The 22,461-nt window shown below is 52.6% G+C and overlaps 2 protein-coding genes across 2 annotated transcripts; one reads left to right on the top strand and one right to left on the bottom strand.

Moving 5' to 3' along the window:
- Positions 1–4,639: 4,639 nt before the first annotated feature.
- Positions 4,640–8,048, top strand: LOC309390117 (uncharacterized protein; the record flags this gene model as incomplete). Its single annotated transcript, XM_081949197.1, has 2 exons — positions 4,640–4,718; positions 6,859–8,048. 2 exons carry the CDS (start codon positions 4,640–4,642, stop codon positions 8,046–8,048), a joined length of 1,269 nt encoding a protein of 422 aa, XP_081805323.1.
- A 7,011-nt stretch (positions 8,049–15,059) lies between these two features.
- LOC309389588 (BPTI/Kunitz domain-containing protein-like) lies at positions 15,060–21,285 on the bottom strand. Its single transcript, XM_081948140.1, has 5 exons — positions 21,166–21,285; positions 19,323–19,499; positions 18,068–18,235; positions 15,670–15,837; positions 15,060–15,251 (listed from the first exon to the last, which is right to left on the bottom strand). The coding sequence occupies exons 1-5, from the start codon at positions 21,248–21,250 to the stop codon at positions 15,241–15,243; spliced, it is 609 nt and encodes a 202-aa protein (XP_081804266.1). The 5' UTR covers positions 21,251–21,285; the 3' UTR covers positions 15,060–15,240.
- Positions 21,286–22,461: the final 1,176 nt, after the last annotated feature.

Genomic DNA, 22,461 nt, shown 5'->3' with positions numbered 1-22,461 from the left:
GCCCTGAGTCCTTTGGGAGAAGGGCGGCATATAAATCCAATAAAAAGAAAGAAAGAAAGAAAAAGAAAGATGATCTGTCTCTGGACTTTAGGATGGCAAGGAATCCAAACAGAGATTTTCTTCAGTGCCCCTGTAGCTTTGAATGGTCACTGAACCAACTGCTGTAAGTCAAGGGATATCTGCATGGGGCCGTGGTTGGGGGCAGGATGTGCAGAGGGAAACGCCAGGAAGCCTTTGGCCTTGGGGTGTAAAGACAGCTTGCATCAAAAAAGCAGGTTCCTCTCTGTTTGCCCATTGATAAAGGCTCAGGCATGAGGCTCCCCAAACATGTATGTATATATTCATATATGCATTCTGCAAACCTTCGCTCTCCCTCCCTCTCTGTGCTTCCCAGCCCCTGAACAGCATTTGCAAAATTGCACATGTGGTTACCAAGGCCGTCATTACCCAGGGACTTCCTCTTTAAATGGGAACTAGAGAACTCCATGACCTCTTGGATCATCCATCCCAGGTTCCTCAGAGCCCTCTAGTGTAGTGCAGTCATTGGAAATTTCTTAATAATTCAGGGAGAGCGTCAGACATTTCTGCCCTGAAAGTAGCCCCTACTGAACTCTACAAACGGCTGGATATTAGCACTTTATAATGCCCTGCTTAGACCACACCTAGAATCCTGCATCCAGTTTTGGTCACCGCGATGTAGAAAAGATGTGGAGACTCTAGAAAGAGTGCAGAGAAGAGCAACAAAGAGGATTAGGCTAAAACATATGAAGCACAATTGCAGGAATTGGGTCTGGCTAATCTAGAGAAAAGAAGGACTAGGGGAGACATGATGGCAGTATTCCAATATCTCAGGGGTTGCCACAAAGAAGGGGTGGGGAGTCAACCTGTTCACCAGAAGGCAATTGATGGAAACTAATCAGGGAGAGAAGCAACTTAGAACTAAGGAGAAAATTCCTGACAGGGAGAACAATTAACCAGTGGAGCAACTTCAGAGGTTGTGGAAGCTTCATCACTGGAGTCTTTCAAGAAGAGATTGAGCTGCCATTTGTCAGAAATGGGGTAGGGTTTCCTGCTTGGACTAGGTGACCCACAACCGTGATGGCGAACCTATGGCACATGTGCCACAGGTGGCATGTGGAGCCATTTGTCCGGGCGCGCAAGGTGTTGCCCTGTCAGCTGTCCGGCGCGCATGCACATGCTAGCCAGCTGACTTCGACCTTCGGGAACGTACTTCCGGTTTGCTCGTAGGGTTGGTTTTAGCCCTCCGGAGGCTTCCCTGAAGGCTCTGGGGGGGAGGGGGGGCAAAAAACAATCCTGTGTTCCGGGTTGCTTGTACAGTCATTTTTTTGCCCTCCGGAGCCTTCAGGGAAGCCGCCTGAAGGCCCCTGAAGGCTCCGGAGGGCTAAAACCGCCCCAACGAACAAACCGGAAGTTTGTTCCTGAACTTCCGGTTTGCCCATAGGGCCTGTTTTCGCACTTTGTAGGCTTCAGGGAAGCTCCTGAAGTCTCCGGAGGGTCTCGGGAGGGGGGTAGGCTGTTTTCACGCTTCCCAGGCTGCTATAAAGCCTCTGGAGCCTGGGGAGGGTGAAAAAGCACACCAAAAATGGGGGGGGGATCACTGGTCATGCGCACATGTGAGCTGGGGTCGTGCGCATAGCATTATGGGTGTGGCGACCCCCTTGTGCTCCCTCCGCTTTTGGCACGCGAGCCACAAAAGGTTCTCCATCACTGACCTACAAGGTCCCTTCCAACTCTGTTAATCTGTTCTTTCCGTGCTAACTTCGAACAGTCACTAAACAAATAGAAGATCTCCAAGATCCTTTACAACTCTGTCATTCTGTTATTCACTTGACCGCAGGAAATGTCTTACAACATATTCTAAAAGGCTTTATGATAACCTTCATTTCATAAAAATGGTTTATGAAATTACAGATGACAGCTACTCTGGCTGTGGAATTCTGGGAGTTGAAATCCACACGTCTTAAAGTTGCCAAGGTTGGAGACCCCTGTGATGTAGAGGAGATCATCAGGTGTACCAGCTGCCCCTCAACCTGCTTCCTTTCTGTCGTCTTTCCTTGAGCCGACAGGGGGTCTCTTCCTAGGGAGCCCTGCGGGAGGCAGGCAAGGCACCTGCCCCAGGAACGCTTCGGCTTGGCACCTCACAGGCATCCTGCCATCAAAGGCTGGAAAGGGGGAAGGATGACAGGGCAATAAAAGTTTGGTAAGAAATTGGGAGGAGGGAATGCCGGGTGATGAGGACCTGGGCAGCCGCATTCGGTTTCTACCAGCATCCCACAGTTAGGCACCCTGAGAAATATGCGGCACAGAGTTCTCAAAACATTTTGGCCAGCTCCGGTTGGCTGGAAGCGGACTGGTCACGGGGGAGGGGCATACTGGGGGCAACAACCTACACCGTATTTTTGTATTTGGTGAACAGGGAAGATTTCAGAGCCTGCTGGACTTTTTACTGCAACCGCCGTCCTTAGTGAAAGAACCGAAGGGAGTCGAGGGTTTTTCTTTCCTGAGGGTTTGGATTGGGGCAGGTCTGACAAGCTAGTCCCGCCAGGCGATCCATGTTGCTGTCTCCACCAAGACTGGTAGAGATTGTTCCTAGCTGGCTGCTGCTTCCTGTTCTTGTAAGTGATGAAATGAGGATGGTTATCATTTCTCAATTCCTTGAGGTCATTGTCCCATTAAAGACACATTAGCATATGGATGATGGTGTCCTGCTAGAATGTTGGGAATGCCGGAGGCTGTGAATGGGGGCTGAACGTTGTTCCATGCAGGCCGAGAAGGACCTACTACTCAGAGAAGAGGCATCTACTAATCCCTCTGGCCCAGACCTACAGGCTGCTCCGGGCCGGGCCGCTTCTTCCGGTCTCTGCCAAGTGGAGATGGGCAAAGAGTGATGGAGATTCAGGAGAAGGCAGGGACCCATCTCCTCCTCAGCCTTCCTCCATGCGTCTCTTTGCCAAACCAGGCCAAGGGAGGTGTCTGTAGAAGGAGCGGCAGATGGGGGGGGGGGCTGCCTATGTGTTCTGCGTTGCCCACACGGGCTACGTTGCATGTAATCGTGGCCCGTCTTCACTTATGACCACAATTGAGCCCAAACGACACTGTGGTATTAGTACCTCCCTCGATCTTGACTGTATCCCTCTGTAAACACAATTTAGAATTGTGTTGGCTTTTTTGGCTGCGGCTGCACACGGCTGGCTCCTATTTAATGGGTTGTCCACTAAGACTCCACGATCCCTCTCACAGTCGCTGCCATTAAGTCGCTGCTTTCACCCAGTCTGTACATCTACTTTTGGTTTACTCATTGTGGCCAGTGGGGTGGGGTTGTGGGGGGTCACAGTTTTTATTCTTGTTATGCTGGGCTTTTTATTGTCTGTAAGCCAGTCAGAGCCACTGAGGGCGAGTGGGCAGCCATATCTATCCTCTGAATAGATAAAATGAATAAACCGAAGCGTACCAGGTCTGGGCGCGTTTGCCAGCGATTGTGGGCGATGACGCCAAGCCATGAATAAGCACGCCTGATTCTGGGAGGCTGCAGGCGGAGGAACGGCAGTGCTGCCAAAGCCAGAGCGGCTGACTCTGCACAGCGCAAGGGCAGGCACAGCCCCCCCAGGTAGTCCTTGGCTTGCAACCTCCGTTGAGCCTGTTCACTGAGCTTTGCCCCATTTCCCCACCTTTCTTGGCACAACTATCAGGTGACTCACAGCAGTGGCTGAGTTAGGAACCCGGTTGTTAAGTGAATCTGGCTTCGCAGGTCAGAAGGTGGCAAAAGGGGGTGAAGAGGAAGAGGAGGCTCAAGTAGCGTAGGGCCATGATGGGAACCTGTGGCACGTGGAGCCATGTTTGCTGGCCTGCTAGTTGTCAGCTCCGGTGTGCACGCGTGTGCCGGCCAGCTGACCTTTGGCCTTCTGGAGGTCTGGGCGGGGGCCTTTTCACCCTCCCCAGTGTTCAGGAAAGGGAAGGGGTCATGCGCGCATGGATGATGGTGGGGGTGTAAACACATACACAGGTGGGGGGGGAGGATTGAATTGGTCTGGGAATGTGTGGTGGGTGCGAATAGCGCACATGGACACAATTTGGCCCGCCATAAGAAAAAGGTTCGCCATCCCTCGTATAGGGTTTCCTGTCTGAACAGGGGGGTGGACTAGAAGACCTCCAGGATCCCCTTCCAAGTCTAGTCTGAACTGAGTTGAAGGAAAGTGCCTGAAATTGTACTGCTGCCATGTTTGCAGAAGGGATGTTCCTGGCTGGGGGATCTCGGAAGACCCCAAGTGTGTGTGTGTTGCCTGGGCAGACGGGAAGAACCTCTGGGATCTCCCGGACCCTCCCCGGGCGGGAGAAGCCAGAGCCGCCATCCTCGGGGTCCAGCTCTCTCCCTCCAAGGAGGCTCTGGGGGATCTGGGTTTGTCCTGCTGCCGGATCTGTCAGGCGGCAGCTGCTGCTGCTGCTGTGTGGGAGGCAGAGGCTCCTGGGGTGGCTTGGAGGAAGGGAGCCAGGAGGCGCTTCATCAGAGGGCCTGGCAGGCCGCTCCCTTCCCTCCCCACAGCCCCACCTAGGGCAGCCTTTATAGCCTGGGAAAAAGCGCAGTCTGGGCCCCAGGAGCCGTCTGCTTCTGGGTGCCGGGATGACGCCAGGGGCCCTCTGGCTGCTTGTGGGCTCCGTGGCCCTCTGGACGGGGCTGCCGGCTGCACCATCACCCCGGAGTGAGTACCGGCTAACGCTGAGCCCAGGGGAAGGAAGCCACTCCCCCGCTTGCTCCTAGGCACCTGCTTGGGCTGCACCTGGGCAAGGGAGGGGGGTGGGCCAGGAGGGGAGGAAGGGACCCTGAAGACTCGGCGGCTGAGTTGCTGCATCCTTTCTCTCGTAAGAGGCCAAGGTTTGGCTATGGGCAGTCCTTGAATTATGACTGTAGCGGAACCTGCTCATTGCGGTTGTCGTAACGGTTATAAAACAGGTCAGTCGGGACAAACACTTGTCTGAAATGGGTCTCCTGCTAGATCAGGGGGTTGGACTAGAAGACCTCCAAGGTCCCTTCCAACTCTGGTATTCTGGTCACTTGATCAAGCCAATTTTATGACTTTTTTGCAGCGGTCCTTAAGCAGGAACCTTAAGCATGGGGTTTCCTGTTGGCCTTTGAGATGCCCCCAAGAACACTTAGGGGAGCATTGCATGGGCCCTCCTTTACAAAACCACTTGAACAGCTTGGAATAAGGCCTCCAGCCTTGAGCAGGGGGTTGGACTAGAAGACCTCCGAGGTCCCTTCCAGCCCTAGGATTCTGTGTTCTAAAACAGGGGCCTCCAAACTTGGCAAGTTTAAGACTTGTGGACTTTACCTCCCAGAATTCCCCAGGCAGCCATGCTGAGGAATTCTGGGAGTTGAAGTCCACAAGTCTTAAAGTTTCCAAAGTTGGATGCCTCTGTACCAGGTCATGCTACTGAATGGCTGCCTGGGGGATTCTGGGAGTTGAAGTTCCCAAGTCTTAAAGTGGCCTCCCTGAGGAGAATGTTAGTGAGGAGGAAGGAGTGTGTGTGTGTGTGTGTGTGTGTGTGTGTGTGTGTGTCGAGTCAGTTTGCCCTGGTTTGGGAGGCAGAGCTGACCAGTCCCTGCGCCATAATTCTGATTACTAACCATTCATTTCCTCCTAATTATTTCCAGGTGTTTTTCTCTAATTTATACCTGGAAGGGTTGGGAGGTGCTCAGCTCCACTGAGTTTGTCCACCCCCAGCATATTTTGTAGACAAACAGAAACGCACCTCGCAAATTCCTGGGACGTCTGAGTTTTGCATAGAAACAAAAAATAGAAATACAAAGAAAACATCAAAGGCTCAGTGGAAATAACAGGCTAGTTGTAATTACACACCTCATAACAAGTGGTGTGATTGCGTAATATAAGGGACGCGAAACAGTTTCTGCCTTTCATACTGAATTTTTGACCCATCAACAAGGTGAAGAAGCCGGGGAAAGAAACAGACAAAAATAGCAGAGGAAGGGTCCCGTGTCAAAGGTGGTGTTTTTAGTGAGAGCCCAGGCAAAATCTACGGAAGAATCCAGTCGTGGGGGTCCACCCTTGGCCACTTGAAGACTTGTGGACTTCAACTTCCAACCTGCCTGGGTGGGGAATTCCAGAAGTCTTAGAGTTGCCACGATTGGACACCTCTGATCTAGGGGAGCCAAGGCCATTGATTGTACCAATAAAGGAGAATTTGTGGTTGACATGAGGGGTCCTTGGTGCTCTCAGAGCTTGGTGGTTGTCTTGCAGACGTTTCGTGACCTAACTAGGGAACATGACCAGCGCTACAAGGGAGAGAAGTTTGCAGAATGCAGGGGAACGAAAGAGGGGGGGGGAGGAGGATGAAAGGGCGAGGTGGAAGACTGTTTGGTCCTTGGCTGTTTTGTTGCAGATGTTTCATTGCCCAACTAGGTACCATCATCTGTTTTAGAGGGGAGGGGGTATGTGAAAAGGAGGAGGACGTTTCCTTGCAGATGTTTCATTGCCCAACTAGGGAACATCATCTGTTTTAGAGGGGAGGGGTGTGTGTGAAAAGGAGGAGGACGTTTCCTTGCAGATGTTTCATTGCCCAACTAGGGAACATCATGATGTTTTTCACTAAGGAGACGACGTCCAGGTCCTTCTTTGGGGGAGGGAACCCAGAAGGAGAAGGAAGGATCTCCATCCTCTCAGAGGGAATGAGGGGCCCATCAGCTGAGTTCCAGTGGGGCCCCAGGAGGAGCCCAGGAGAACCAGCCACCGCCCCCTCCATACCATCCACTGGCAGCTCCAGATCTCCCTCCCTCTGATGCCCTTTCTCTTCTCTCTCCCTTTCTCTCTTTCTCTTATTCAGGGACTTCTGGGCAGCCCCCTCTTCCCCCCAGTGGTGTCCCTGGAGAAGCCCCCCAGGACAAGATCTGGCAGGAGGAGGAAGCAAGGCTGGCATGCATGGTGGCCCAGAAGAGCCCTTTGGCCCAGGGGAAGGAAAGTGGGGGGGACAGGGAGACGGGGGCTGGCAAGGAGGGCAGCCTTCCCCTCCAGGCAGAAGGTCTCTGTAAAGAGAACCCACAGCCGGAAAGACCACCAGCAAATAACCTGGAAGTTGAATCTTCTGGGGGTCCCAGACCAGCTGAAGAACCCCAAGGGGCACCTGAGAAGGACACCTGGCCTGAGCTGAGAAGAGCTCCTCTATTGCCTGGTGGGGAGGAGAAGCCCAGCTCTCTTGGCAGACCCAAGCTGGCTTCCAGACCAGAATTGCCCAATCTGGAAACCTGGAACCCAGTCTGGGATCCCAGTCACGTGGCCACATCTGCTGGGAAGACAAACACTAGTGGGGAGCCCACTTCCAGCACCCCAGGTGACAAACCCAGGCCTCCAGCGGGGAAGGCCACCCCAACGGAAGAGCCGGTTCCTGGTCCTGGAAACACAACTCAGGACAAGCCGAAGCCGGCTTTGCCTGCTGGGCATCAGGTAGGCCCCACATCTGGAGAGGAGCCAGCTGCTAAGAGTGGCCCCGAGGCCCCTGGCAGGCCCCTGGCTGGTGAAAAGCCCCCATCTGGAGAGAAGCTGCCTTCCCAGGTGGGGCAGGAGAAACACCCACCTGTTGACAAGCAGGCTTCCTCCGAAAAGCCAGGAGACGGTGGGAAACCTGAAGCCGAGAAGAAGGAGCCCAACCCTGAGGAGGAAACTGAGGCGGGGAAGAAAGCGGAGGAGGAGGAGGAGGAGGAGGAGGAGGAGGAAGGCCTCTTTGATGACGATGATGAAGGAGAGGAGGGGGAGAAGGGCCAAGAGGATGAAGGAGGCCCCCCAGGAGGAAACCAAGATGGCGACGATGCCTTTGACAAGGAACTGGATTACGGATTGAGCAAGGACCCCTTTGACGCTGACTCCTACCACGATGCCTGGAGCGACGAGGGGGCCGAAGGGGCCGAGCCTGGCTTGATGGGAGAAATGGCAGCTCTTCCTCAGGCGGGAGATGCCGACAGTGACGGGAAGCCGACATTTGACGCCTGGGGAGACCTTGTGGGAGGGTCGGGCCCCTAACCGCAGCCCCCGGGGAGGGATGGAGCCCAGGAAGGGGGATTCGAAGCACAATCCTGGGAGCCTGGGTTCTGAAGCTTTCATTTTTAAACAAATTAAAACTTCTAATTTCAATTTAATTTGGAGCCAGGAGAGTCCCAATCTGTGTTGTATCCAACTGCTTCCAGACTCCTCAACTTATGACCACGATAGAGCACAACATTTGTGTTGCTAAGCGAGACATTTGTTTTATGAACCATTATTGCCACCATTGTTAAGTGAAGTGCTGCAGTTGCTAAGTTAGTCACACGGTTGTTAAGTGAATCCGGCTTCCCCATTGACTTTGCTCGTCAGATGGTCGCAAAAGGGGATCACGTGACCTCAGACATTGCGACCGTCATAAATATGGACCGGTTGCCAAGCACCTGAATTTTAATCACATGACCACAAGAATGTCGCAAGAGTCCTAAACGAAAATTACTGTGAGTCAAGGACTACTTGCGCTGCCTAATACTGTTTTTCTCACACACACACACACACACACACTACGTGCACAGTTTTTTAAAATACGCTTTGGAAAAAAGTGTCCTTTGTGTTTTGGGGCAGATTTTTTACAAAGTCTTGGTGCTTTTTGAGGGTTTCTACCCTGTAGCCACTAATCTGGGGTCTCCACTCTTAGCAACTTGAAGACTTGTGGGCTTCCACTCCCAGAATCCCCCAGCCAGCTATGTGGGACCCCTGTGCCCAGGCTAGGAATGTGGCTTGATTGACGCGGATGCCTACTTTACGGCATGAAATTAGCTGGTTGTGTTTCATGGGACTGAGAAAAGGGCAGGGGGGGGAGGGGTGCTGAGAAAGAAAGAAAGAAAGAAAGAAAGAAAGAAAGAAAGAAAGAAAGAAAGAAAGAAAGAAAGAAAAAAGAGAGAAAGGGAGGAAAAAAGGAGAGGAAAGAAGGACTACAAACCTGGCCCTAGGCCGTATGGCACAGGTGGCACAGGTGGCATGCGGAGCCATTCGTCAGGGCCTGGGAGGCATGGGAGCTCTGGCCAGTTGACTTCGACCTTCTTTTGAGGCCATTTTTCCCCCTCTGGTGGCTTCCTTGAAGTCTCTGGAGCGTGAAAAACCAGCCCGACGGGCAAACCTGAAGCTCGGGAAGATACTTCCGGTTTGCTGGTAGGGCCGGCTTTAGCCCTCCGGAGCCTTCAGGAGTGACTTCCGGTTTGTCCATAGGGCCTTTTTACGTCCTCTGGAGCCTTCAGGGGCTTTCAGGAGGCTTCGCTGAAGGCTCCGGAGGGCAAAAATGACCCTACGAGCCAACCAGAGTGACTCCCAGTTTGCTTGTATGGCCGTTTTTTGCATGGGGAGGGTGAAAAAAGCACGGCAAAAACGGGGGGAGTGCTGGGTGTGCGCGCATGGGCGCTGAGGTCATGTGCATAGCATTATGGGTGTTGCCCGCCCATGCACGACCCCCCTCCTTTTGGCACACAAGTCAAAGAAGGTTTGCCATCACTGCCCTAGACGCAGCTTCAGAGGATAATCCAGGGCTGGAAGGAACCTGGAGGTCATCCAGTCCAACCCTGCTCTAGCAAGGCATTGTCAAAGCGAGTTTCTGTCTTTTGATCCCCCAGTCACATGATGACATAGCCATGCCCACTCAGTCACATGACCCCCAAGCCACGCCCACAGAACCTGTAGGAAAAAAATTAGATTTCACCACTGGGGTATAGAGAGTAGCCACCTAAGGCGTCTTCTGTGAAGTCACTGTTGAAAACCTCACGGCATCTCAGAGGTGTTTGCACATGCCCCGGTCTGGCCCTGACTAGCTCCTCATACCTCGCTCCCTCCTCCCTCCTGCCCTGGGGCCGTGGGGGTTGGGCAGAGTTTGGCAACAGTTTTTGCAAGTGGCCAGCAGGAGGCAGCCGTGTCCAGCCGTCCGTCCCCCCCCCCCCCCAGCTTCTTCGCTTCCAGGACAGGAGCCCCCAGAACAGAGGATAAGAGAGTTGGAAGGGACCCCGGAGGCTTTCTAGTCTGACCCCCTCTTCAAGCAGCGAATTCTAGTCCTGCCTTAGGGTGACTTTCCACCAGCCCTTCTCTCTCAGCCCAGCCCAGGGAAAACAAGAGGAGAGAGGAGTATTAGGTACGTTCACCACCCTGAGCTACTTAGGATAAAAATGTCTAATGAAGTCCCTGTTCTTCCCTGAAGTTGCTCTCCTTTGGCTCAGTCCTTAAATTATGGTCACAAAGGGACCCATGGAATTACCTCATTTCATTTAGTTTGAGAAAGGTAGACTGGAGGGGGAGGGGATCATGAAGGCATCTTCCAGTATCTGAGGGGCTGCTGCCCCAAAGAAAGAGAAGTAATGGATGGAAACTAAGCAAGGAGAGAAGCAACCTGGAACTAAGAAGAAATTTCCCTACAGTGGGAACAAATAACCAGTGGAACAATTTACCTCCAGAGTCCAGAAGTTGGGGGTTTTCAAGCAGAGAATCTTATGGGGGGGGGGGGAAGGCAGGAAAAGGGCTCCTTCTGCAGGGCTGCCGGGGTGGGGTGGGGGACTCTCCCCCTTCCTCTTCTTTCCACACAGCCCTCAAGGTGTGGGTTGAGGGGAGCTGTGGCAGGACCCTCTCCTCCTTTCAAGCAGGTGCCCCCTGGAAGTGGCGGGGGGGGGGGAGGCAGGAGCTCCTGCTGTGCAGAGCATGAAGGGAGCAGAAGTGGGGGGACACCCACCCCTCCCTTCCAGATGGTTTTAGGGATAGGATTAGATGTGTACAAACAGAGCAAATCTGTCATTTTGCATATTCATTCCGGACTCTTCCCTTCGCCCCCACCCCCCAAGTGTTCCCTGCCTGCCTGCCTGCCTGCCTCAGGGGACCCCCTGCCCTTCGGCCCACCCCCTCTTGAAAGGAAGCCTCAGACTCTGCTGCTGGCCAGCAGGGCCCTGGGTTCAGGCCAATGGCCGGTGAAGCCCCATGCAGCCCCCCCTGGCTTGAATCCCAGTCCCTCCAGGACCCCAGCCCCTCCCCCCTCCCCCAGGAGGGCTGCCGTGGTGGGTGGGGAAGCACCACTCATGCGGCCCCATCAGAGACAGCGTATGGAGGGGGGGAGGAGGTGCAGGTAACGGGATCTTCCCCCCACCCCATACTGGACTCTGAGATCAGCTGCACCAAAGGAGAACCAAGCAACGGGGGGCTGCATCGTGCAAGGGCAGAACGCCCCCTCCCCCCCAAAAAACCCAGATGAGGCATGCAACTGGGTTGTGCCTGTTTCCACCAGGTCTCAGGAGACCCCCCCCCCGAAGACCTCTGCTGCTCCTCAGTCTGGCCCCCATGGCTCCTGCCCCTTTCCCACGGCCCCCCAGCCCCTGCTCCTCCCCGCCCAGCTGGCTCTCTGCAGTATTTCTGGCATCGCTTAATAGTCGGGTAGTTGCTCTCGTTCTGGGGCACCCGTGGTAAACGGAAGGCTCCCCAGGCTCCCCACATCGTTTGGAATCCTTGGGGAAGGGGTTGCAGCCCCCCCCCGACTGGCAAGGGAGGACATCAGTGGAACTCAAAACCTGGCTCACTTGTAGGTGCTCTGGCCTGGGTGTGTGTGTGTGTGTGGGGGGGGGATAGAGCAGCCCCTGAATAGAGGCTGGAGATTTCTGGGAGCTGGATCCACAAGACCCCCACCCCTAATAGAATTTGCATCCGGAGCCTTGGGATCCTGGGATGGTTTTGTTTGTTTTGTTTGTTCCAGGCTTATATTTTGAATGAAACTCAGGGACCCTGAAGCGATGGGAAACGTCACACCAGAATGCTGGTGCTGCACCCCATAGAATCCATGAGATGGAAGGGACCTCGGAGGTCTTCTAGTCCAACCCCCTGCCCAGGCAGGAGACCCTAGACCAGTGGTTCCCAAACTTTTTCAGTCCACTGCCCCCTTGGTGCTACAAACTGATACTCAGTGCCCCCCACCCAGTGGTGGAATTCAATTTTTTTACTACCGGTTCTGTGGGCGTGGCTTGGTAGGCGTGGCTGGGGGGGTCATGTGACTGGGCGGTTTGCACGACGGAAGGAAGATAGTAACAGTAAAATTCAAAACTGCAACAATTAATTGCACATTTATTCAAAATCCAATTTAAAAACCTTTTTAGTTAATGTTAATTCAACAAAATTGTTGAACATGATCCAGTGATACCAGGTTTTCAAAGTCTGATAGTCATTTATCAAGAACCTTAGGAACTAGTAACTTAGTAAACTTAGCAAAATTTAGTAACTACTTCACTGTTCAGTAAATTCTTAATGTGATGGATGGGCTCGATGAAGTGATACCAGTTTCCCAATGTCTGGTTTTAAGTCACTTAGCAGGAGTCTTAAATCACCACATTCAGTAATCTGGAGTCCATTTCTTTGCTTGGAGAGAAGTTGGATGACCACACTGAAGCCATCTTCCACCAAATATGAGGTTGGAAATGCAACAAGGAGCTTCTTAACCACAGTCCATAGTGTAGGATAGCGATCAGAAATTACTTTCTGTAACCAAAACTCTTGGTACGATTTCTTAAACTTTGGCTTCAGCTCAATGTCATTTTGCAGCTCTGTGAGTTGTTCCTCCACTACCCCATCTTCCTCAGTATCTGAAAATGGATTTATCACCCATCACCCATCTGGAATTTCCATCAAAAGAAGATCCTGATATCGCTCAGACATCTAAGTCTTAGAATGTCAGAGAAACAACTTTAGCTGGATAGTCACATCCCTGCAATAACATCATTGTAATTTTCAGTTTCATTAATTTCCACAATATCAACACTAGCTTTGCTACTAACCCCTTCCAAACCATCTGCATAGTCTTTAAGATTTGGTGGTCTAAATATCAAAAACGGTTGACTCACATCACACATCTAAGCAAAACTGAAGTACAATCTATTTTTCCTTTTAAAAAAAATATCTCAATTTTAAGATTTGTATTACTGTTTTCATCCAGTCCCCATCCAAAAATGGCAAGAAACTCTGGTGTCATTTTTTTAAGCAACCATGGACAGATAATTGCAGATACTTGCCTTAATATTATTAGCCAAGTTTCTTATTGGCTATGCTAACCAAGAGGTGCTTTGGTCATTGTTAACCCTGCTGCAAAATTTATGTGTGCACATATCCACACATACAAAGGCATACAATATAATCTTCTCTCCTTCAGATTGCCAATTATTTTGCACGACACAAACATTCTGTCTTTAAATGCTGACGTGGTTTCAATGGCTAAACTTCTGCTCGCCGAATCAACTATTCAAAGCCAGTAATTCCGCAAGGAGAGAGGATAAGAATGGGGATATTTCAAAAACTAAACACATATCCTAAAAGAAAATCCACCCACGACCAGCATTGAGTGGAGCTTTTATAAATTTAGAATAAATGAGCTGGAAGGGACCTTGGAGGTCTTCTGGTCCAGCCCCCTGCTCAAGCAGGAGAACCTATACCAGAGGTCTTCAAACTTGGCAGCTTTAAGACTTGTGGACTTCAACTCCCAGAATTCTCCAGACAGCTATGGACTTCAACTCCCAGCTATGCTGGCTGGAGAATTGTGGGAGTTGAAGTCCACAAGTCTTAAAGTTGCCAGGTTTGGGGACTCCTGACCTATACTATAGTAGTATATACATATAGTATACTATACCTATATCAAAGAAAGCTCCCGTGAGTTTAACAACACCTGTATTTCCAAGGCTAGGAACGGAAGATTGCAATGCGAGCTCCCTCCTGCTGGTAATCCAAACCTCCCTAACCAAAATCCACACCACCAAAAGGGAGCGACCGCACTTCCGCTCATCACCCCCTCTGCCCAGGTAGTTTTACCCCAGCAGCGTCTCCGTGCAAAGGAAAAGGATGGCACGAAATATGTGACCGTTTATTAAACCAGTGGCAAAGAGCTCTTTCGCAAGCACAACTAGAATTTGATTGGTGGGGATTTCCCCCCCCCCCTAACAACATTGTGCACGATCTCCCCACCCACCGACGGTTTAAAAAAAAACACCTTTTCACAAGCCAAGCCGGTCGGTTAACACGCCGTCGGTGTTGGGGGGGGGGCGGGCGATTGAAGCGGCGCGTGCCCCTCTCCTGGGAGGAAGGCAGTGATTGGAGGGGAGGGTGGTGACGTTGCTTAAAGGGAAACCCGCAGCTATTTCCAGGTTTGTTTGGGTAATTTCGTCCTTCTGTCCGCGCCGATGGGCTTTAAACAGTCCATTTTCTGCTTGGCAAGTTTCTCCTTTCCATCTGAGAATTAGCTAAGGGGAAGCTACCAACCAACTAGGGGCGACGCCCTCTGCAGCCAACACAATACATGATCTTTTTTTCCTCTTAGCGCCCCCTGCTGCCCGCCTTGCCTCTTAGCACACCCCCTAAGTCATCCCACCGCCCGCCAGAAGGCGATACCGCCCACTATGGGAACCTCTGCCCTAGACCATTCTAGACAAATGTGGTCCAATCTCTTCTACCATTTCTGAAGCAGTTCCTTCCATTGATGAATTGTTCTCAGGGAATTCCTCCTTAGTTCCAGGTTGCTTCTCTCCTTGATTAGTTCCCATCCATTGTTTTGGAGAAACAATGCATCCCTTCTGATGCTTTGGAGAATAATTCATCCCCTCTAATTTCTGGCAGCCCCTCAATTGTCATCCAGTACAAAACTGTCTTCACCTCCCGGATCCTTTGATGGCTGGACCTACCTAGACCCCTTGATCGTTCCTCCTACCTTTCAGTCTCCAGATCTTTCGTCTCTTTGGGCTCAGAGGGGCTCTGGGGAATCCCCCCCCTTGCTTCCATTCTCCTGGCAGGAAAAGGGAGCAAGACCCCTTCGGGGAAACAACCCCCCCCCATCTCAATTTGTTTTGGAGGGGCTCTGAGGACGAGGTTTATGCCAGAAGAAAATGTATGCCTGGCAAGGAGGAAGGAGAGCAGCCAGGTGGGCACCCAGCAAGGTGTGCCAGGTCTGTGGCCAATGGGTACATTTATGTATTTATCTATTGGTTCAATTTCGTGGAGGCCCCCATAGATGTGCCTTCCTTTAATGGTGAAGAGACTCCCATGAAAGACACAGACAGCATCTGGGAGCACCGTCTCCTTCGGGCAATCGTTTATTCCAGAATTCCCCCCCTTTGGAAGGCGCCTGGAGGTTTCCTGTGCCTGGTCTCATCCTCTCTTTCAATTCAGCACAAAGCAGGTGGAGCTTCCATCCACGGAGACCTCAGGGAGACCCTGGGAAGGGAAGGAGGCCTGAGGAACCGTCTTCCTTGGGCGGCTGCAGGAGGGGGGGGCTCCCTGGCCCTCCCTCCCTCCCTCCACAGCCATTGGAGAGCCCCCCCTTCTTGCCAGGCTGAACTGTCCCAGAACCAGAGAGACCCCCCCTCCCCCACTGTGAGGGGCTGCTTTGCTCCAGCCTCTGCCTTCGGGACCCCCTGACAAATCTAGGCACTACATTTGGGGGACTCTAGCTCCCTTTCCTGGGGGATGGGGACCTTCTCTTCTGGGACAGGCTTAAAGGCGAGGGGAGCCTACCTAGGTTGAGGGTGGAGCGGGGGGGGGGTTCTTTCCCCCTTCCTCTTCTTTGCACACGGCCCTCAAGGTGTGAATGCAGGACCCTCCCCACATGGCCTCCCACCTGTCATTCACCCACCTCTATTAAGACACATCTGCCGGCACTCCGGATGCGTTTTGAAGGTGTTGAGGTTCTTCCCGCACATCCCAGAATTGAACTTCTTGCATCTTTGGGTATTTTGATCGTAAAACCAGTGTTTCCCTAAGACATCGCAAGGCCCCACTTCAGGAGGCTGCAGGCAAGAGGCTGCGGGGGGGAGGGAGGGGATAGAGGTTGGCATTAGGTGGGCAGCTCTATAGATGCTTTAGAGGGAGGGAAGGAAGGAAGGAAAGAAGGAGGAAAGGAAGGAAGGAAAAAAAGTTAGCACCCACCCTTCCTAAAAGAATGAAATATTTTGAGAGATATTAAAAAAGGCCGAATATTATATTTCCCTAAAGACATAAACCCCCAAGGAGACCCAAAGGCCGTGATGGAGAACCAATGGCACGCGTGCCAGATGTGGCATACAGAGCCCTCACTGCTGACACGTGTGTAGTTGCCAGCTGCTCTTCTGGTTTCTGGCGTGCACATGCACAGCTGGTCTTCACAGATGCCGGAGCGCTGAAAAATGGCCTGAAAACGGCCCCCAAAACAGCCAAAAAACAGATCCTTTTTCGGGCCATTTTCAGGCCAAAAACAGTCCGAGAAATGGCCTAAAAATGACCCAAAGAACAGCCTGAAAATGGCCCCAAACTGGCCAAAAATAGGCCTGTGTACACCGGCCAACTGTCTTCGGGTTTCTGGAGCTGCGGCATGCACACATTCATGCACATGCAAAAACATTCCACTTTGGGCACTCAGTGGCAAAATGGTTCACCATCAGTACGATTCTACATTTAGGCAAGAAAAACGAAATGCACAGGTACAGTATAGGTGGTACCTTGCTCAACAGTAGTAACTGTGAAAGGGATCTTGGAGTCCTAGTGGACAACCATTTAAATAGGAGCCAGCAGTGTGCAGCAGCTGTCAAAACAACCAACACAGTTCTAGGCTGCATCAACAGAGGGATAGAATCAAGATCACGTGAAGGGTTAATACCGCTTTATAAGGCCTTGGTAAGGCCACACTTGGAATATTTGCATTCAGTTCTGGTCGCCACGATGTAAAAAAGATGTGGAGACTCTAGAAAGAGTGCAGAGAAGAGCAACAAAGAGGATTAGGGGACTGGAGACTAAAACATATGAAGAACGGTTGCAGGAACTGGGTATGTTTAGCTTAAGAGAAAGAACGACTAGGGGAGACATGATAGCAGTCTTCCAATATCTCAGAGGTTGCCACAAAGAAGAAAGAGTCAAACTATTGTCCAAAGCACCTGAGAACAAGAAACAATGGGTGGAAACTAATCAAGGAGAGAAGCAACTTAGAACTGAGGAGAAACTTCCTGACAGTGAGAACAATTAATCAGTGGAACAGAAGTTGCCTCCAGAAGTTGTGAATGCCCCAACACTGGAAGTCTTTAAGAAGATGTTGGATAGCCATCTGTCTGAAACGGTATAGGGTTTCCTGCCTAGGCAGGGGGTTGGACTAGAAGGCCTCCAAGGTCCCTTCCAACTCTGCTATTGTATCATCACTGTCCTAAGGTGAGGCCAGCCTTTCGAAGTGCAGATGTGGTCCTCCATTACTCCCAGTAGCAAGGGGTGACCAAAGGTAGGATTCGCTCTCAGGCCCTTCATTGCATCCACACCCTTCAACCAAACTTGGCTTCAAGACCAACACGACCACCCTGACGAGAGCCAATAGAATACGTGTCCTTGCACAGGAACAGGAAGCTCAAGGGCAAGGCCCAAGAGAGGGCATCAATAACCCTCCCTCTCCCCTCCACTGGGCCGGCTGCACCCAGGACCATGGGCTTGGTGGTTCTGCTCCATTAAACCATTCTTCCAAGCAGCCTATGAAGGGAGCATAAGTGGGGGGACACCCACCCCTCCCTTCCAGATGGTTTTAGGGATAGGATTAGATGTGTAGAAACAGAGCAAATCTGTCATTTTGCATATTCATTCCGGACTCTTCCCTTCGCCCCCCCCCCCAGTGTTGCCTGCCTGCCTGTCTCAGGGGACCCCCCTGCCCTTCAGCCCACCCCCTCCTGAAAGGAAGCCTCAGACTCTGCTGCTGGCCAGCAGGGCCCTGGGTTCAGGCCAATGGCTCCCCAGCCCTCCCTCCAGGGCTATTGGCTTCGTGCCCTCCCACCTCCAATCTAGGCACCTTCATTTGGGGGACTCTAGCCCCCCTCCCTGGGGGAAGGGGACCTTCTCTTCTGGACAGGCTTAAGGGCGAGGGGAGCCCACCTAGCTTGAGGGTGGAGCAGGGGGGTCCTTTCCCCCTTCCTCTTCTTTGCACCCAGCCCTCAAGGCGTGAATGCAGGACCTTCTGCTGCTTCCCACGTGGCCTCCCACCTTTCAGCCCCCCCCCCCCCCAGTGCAGCATCTCACACACCCACCTCTATAGCGGCACCTCAACCGGCAGGCCCAACGTGTGTAGAAGTGGTTGGCGTTCCCCCCGCAGCCCCCGAAAGTGAACTTTTTGCAATCTTCGGTTTTTGGGTCGTAAAACCAACGTTGCGATTTCTCATTGCAAGTCCCCTTTTTAGGAGGCTTCTGGCAGACATCTGCAGAGGGGAGGGGAGGGATAGAGGTTGGCATTAGGTAGGCAGCTCTATAGATGATGCTTTAGAGGGAAGGAAGGAGGAAGGAAGGAAGGAAAGAAGGAAGGAAGGAAGGAAGGAGTGAGGGAGAGAGGGAGGGAGGAAGGAAGGAAGGAAGGAAGGAAGGAAGGAAGGAAGGAAGGAGTGAGGGAGAGAGGGAGGGAGGAAGGAAGGAAGGAAGGAAGGAAGGAAGGAAGGAAAGAATCAGAGAGCCAGAAGACTGGGCCACTGGCAGCCCCCCCCCCCCCCCCCCGATCAAGGGAACCCGTCTTCCCTCCCCCACCCCAAGCTTCTCCCTTTCCTCCCTCAGCTGCATTTTTGGCTTCCTTCCAGGCACTTCTGATCCCTTCATGCTCTGCACAGCAGGAGCTCTTGCCTGCCCCCTGGAAGTGGGGGGACACCCACCCCTCCCTTCCAGATGGCTTTAGGGATAGGATTAGATGTGTACAAACAAAGCAAATCTGTCATTTTGCATATTCATTCCGGACTCTTCCCTTCGCCCCCACTCCCCAAGTGTTCCCTGCCTGCCTGTCTGTCTCAGGGGACCCCCCTGCCCTTCGGCTCACCCCCTCTTGAAAGGAAGCCCCTGAGCTCGTGCTGCTGGCCAGCAGGGCCCTGGGTTCAGGCCAATGGCCGGTGAAGCCCCATGCAGCCCCCATGGCTTGAGTCCCAGTCTCTCCAGGACCTCAGCCTTTCCCCCTCCCCCAGGAGGGCTGCCCCAATGGGTGAGGAAGTGCCACTCTTGCAGCCCCATCAGAGACAGGGGGGGGTGTAGAAGGGGAGGTGCAGGAAAGAGGGGAGCCTCTGAGATGCACCAAAGGAGAACCAGCCAAGGGGGGCTGAGTCATGCAAGGGCAGACGGCCCCCTCCTCAAAAAGCCTAGAAGAGACATGCAGCTGGATTGGGCATTTTCCCACTGGGGCTCAGGAGACCCCTCCTCCTGAAGACCCCTGCTGCTCCACAGCCTGCCTCCAAAGCCCCCCCCGTGGCCCCTGCCCCTTTCTCACGGGCCCTCTGGCCCTGCCCCTCCCTGCCCAACAGCCGGGCTCACCAATCTCAGAGCAAACTTGCTGGCACTTCCTCCGGGTGAGGTAGCTGTTGATGTTGCTGGGGCAGCCATAATCCCGGAAAATCTGGCAGCGCTTGGAGGTGACGTTGTAGAAATAACGCTCTCTGGGGACCTTACACCTTTCGAAATAGGTGGGGAAGGTGCTGCAGCTTCCGTCGGCTGGCAAGGGAGGAAATCCGTCGGCTGGCAAGGGAGGAGATCCGGGAAACTCAACATTGGCTCACTTGTAGGTGCACAGGCGGATAGAGCAGTCCCCGAATAGAGGCTGGGGATTCTGGGCGTTGGATCCACAAGCCTTAAATAAAACCTCACCCTCATTGAATTTGTATCCGGAGCCTGGGGGGTCTCCCTGGTATCACTTGACATAAGGAGGATCCCTCCGGATCCTGGGCTGGTTTTGGGGTTTTTTTTGGTGTTTGTTAGATGATTACATTTTAACTGAACCTCATTGAGCCTGAAGCCCTGAAGAAGCTGGGAAATATCACACCAGAATGCTGGTGCTTCACCCCATAGAATCCATGGGCTGGAAGGGACCTGGGGGGGGGGGGCGGGGGGCTTCTAGTCCTACACCCTGATCAGGCAGGAGACCCTAGGCCACTCCAGACAAACAGCGGTTCGATCTCTTCTTCAAAACCTCTACAACTTCTGAAGCAGCTCCTTCCACTGATGAATTGTCCTCAGGAAATTCCTCCTTAGTTCCAGGCTGCTTCTCTCCTTGACTGGTTCCCATCCTGCCGTGTGTGTCTGTGTGTGTGTGTGTGTGTGTGTGTGTGTGTGTGTGTGTGTAATGAGATTCAATGGAGTCTCCAAACTGAAGCAGGTTCCCACATTGGGATCAAAATTTCCAATCCAGATATTTTTAAATATCTCCTTTGAAGCCTTGGCGGTTTGCTTTGTGCACAGAAAGAGATGTTAGACCTCAGCATCTCAATGGAGCCCCTGAATGAAGTGGGGGAGTGGTCTGATCTGGCCCTGATCTGCTCACCCTGAGTGGGGTGGGGTGGGGGTGGGATCTCCGGACTGAAAGCCCCCCACGGGAGACAGTCCAAGAAAACCCCTGGAGAAGTCCAGGCTCTGGCTGGGAAGAAGCCGGGATTCTTTGGGGCTCTCAGGTCACACCTGGGATGAGAATTCTGTCGCCCGAATTTTAGGAAGGACTTTGGCCACCAGGAGGGAAGGAGAAACGGTGCCCGGAGTTGGTCAGCATTCAAAGGAGGAAACGGGGCGAGGTTGCCTTTGTCTTGGGAAGGGAAGGGACGTGGGGAAGGCGGGGAGCGGACCCTCCGTCCACCGAAGTTTTCTTCTGCACCGGCCTCGCCTCCCCTCTCCGAGATTTTGCCCTAAGAGCTGATTCCGGACCTTCCCCGCCGCTTGCCCCTTCCCACGGCCCCCTTCGATGGAGCCCCGCCCCGCCTGCCTTCCAACAGCCGTCCGGAGTGCGCTGACTGACTCCCAGGTGGGAAGGCGGGACCCCTGCCCGAAGCCCCAAGAGCGCCGAGGCGAGACCGGGACCCCGAAAGAAAGCCCGCCCAGCAGAGCCTCACTAGCCCCCCCTCCCCCTTCTCCCGTCTAGGGCTCCGCGATGACCGGGGGACCGCTATTCCCGTGTCCGGGAAGCCAGGGGAGCAGAACGGCGGGTCTCTAGGCGCGGTCGGCCCTGCGGAATCGGGGGTGGTGGTGGTGGTGGTGGTCCCTTGTGCGTTCGGAGCGCATCCCGGAGGCTCCAGATGGAGGGGCTTCAGACGGGGACGGGGCTTTCGGGGTCTGAGCAACCCCTCCTGTCGCACACCATCCCAACCCCTCCCTCCGCGCTCGCCCCACTTACGCCTGCTAGACACGGAGAGCAGAGGGCTCCAAAGGGCAAAGGCGACCCCCAAGAGGAGGGGGAGGAGGCTGCGACCGGACCTCATAGCGGTGGCTGGGCGACTGAGCCGCCTCCGCCTCCTTTGGTCGGAGGGGCGGGGAGGGCTCCGTGGCTTCCCAAAGGGAGGACTAGAACTCCCATCTCCTGGTGATTGGCTGAAAGTCACCCAGCCATTGTCAGGCTGAGAGACTAGAACTCACGGTTTCCTCCTTTCTTCCCTGGTTTTCAATTCTAACAATCTTGATCTTTGGTCTCTTCAAATAATGTTGCAGAATTTAATTTTTTTCCATTTCTTTTTGCCCCTCAGAAAAAAATTTCAAATCTTTAACAAGCCCGTTTTGTAATTCCAATACAGAAAATTATCCGAAATTCTCCAAATTTAGCGTTTGTATATCCCTTTTAATGATTAAGAGATCTTGTATGTCCAGTGTAAGCTCTTTTTCCCTGTCATTCTTGTAGCCAATCATTTTTATATCCAGGTCCGTATCTAATTTTCCACCTTACCTGGTAGTACCTGCTCCTCTTCCATGAAGTCATCCACGCACAGCCCGTCTCTCAAGGCAGAGGCCATTAAAATTATTCTTCAGAATGTGACATTCCCCATGTCCAATGTTAAAATATCTTGTTTCATTCTTTTGTTGTAGGTTAAGTTTAAGTGTCCCCTAAATTGTAATGTTGCAATTTTATCTGGACCCTTAGTGATCTTCTTTAGCCTTTTGCTCTTTATTTTGGATTCTTTACATTGTTAAGTTTCTGATTAAAATGTTCCTTCGCTCAGGTTTGAAGGCATTTTCAAATTTGTAAACTGAGTATTCTTTAAAAGCCTCGGCCACAGATATGTGCAAGATGTTTAATCCCATGTGCTCAAAGCCTCGTTAAACCTCTGTCTTGTTATCTCCTTATCAAGGAGCAGCTGTGGGCAATCTCCCGTCTTCTCCATCATTCTCCTCCTCAGAAGGATCCTGATTCTAGTACCCGAATTCATTGGGTGTGGAATTCTCTTCAATCAGGCCAGGCGGAAGAGTTTAGTTTTCTGCTTGGTCAACTCTACTGTTCCAGCCACAAATTCTGCTGTGTTCGAGCTCAGTTGCCGTGGTGAGCTCAATGAAATTAATGGGCTGCATCTGCTCATAAAGGGTGAACTTGACTGGAACAGTAGAGTTGACCAAGGGTTCTTTTTTTATTTGGTTGAAGACAAGGTTAGACTAGGAAATACCAAAGTGCTGCAGGAATTGGGTGTTGCTGTTTTAGAGAAAA

Source organism: Natrix helvetica, assembly GCF_964273705.1.
Source record: "Natrix helvetica genome assembly, chromosome: 3".
Classification (NCBI taxonomy): Eukaryota; Metazoa; Chordata; class Lepidosauria; order Squamata; family Natricidae; genus Natrix; species Natrix helvetica.
This window is presented reverse-complemented; position numbering and strand designations above follow the sequence as displayed.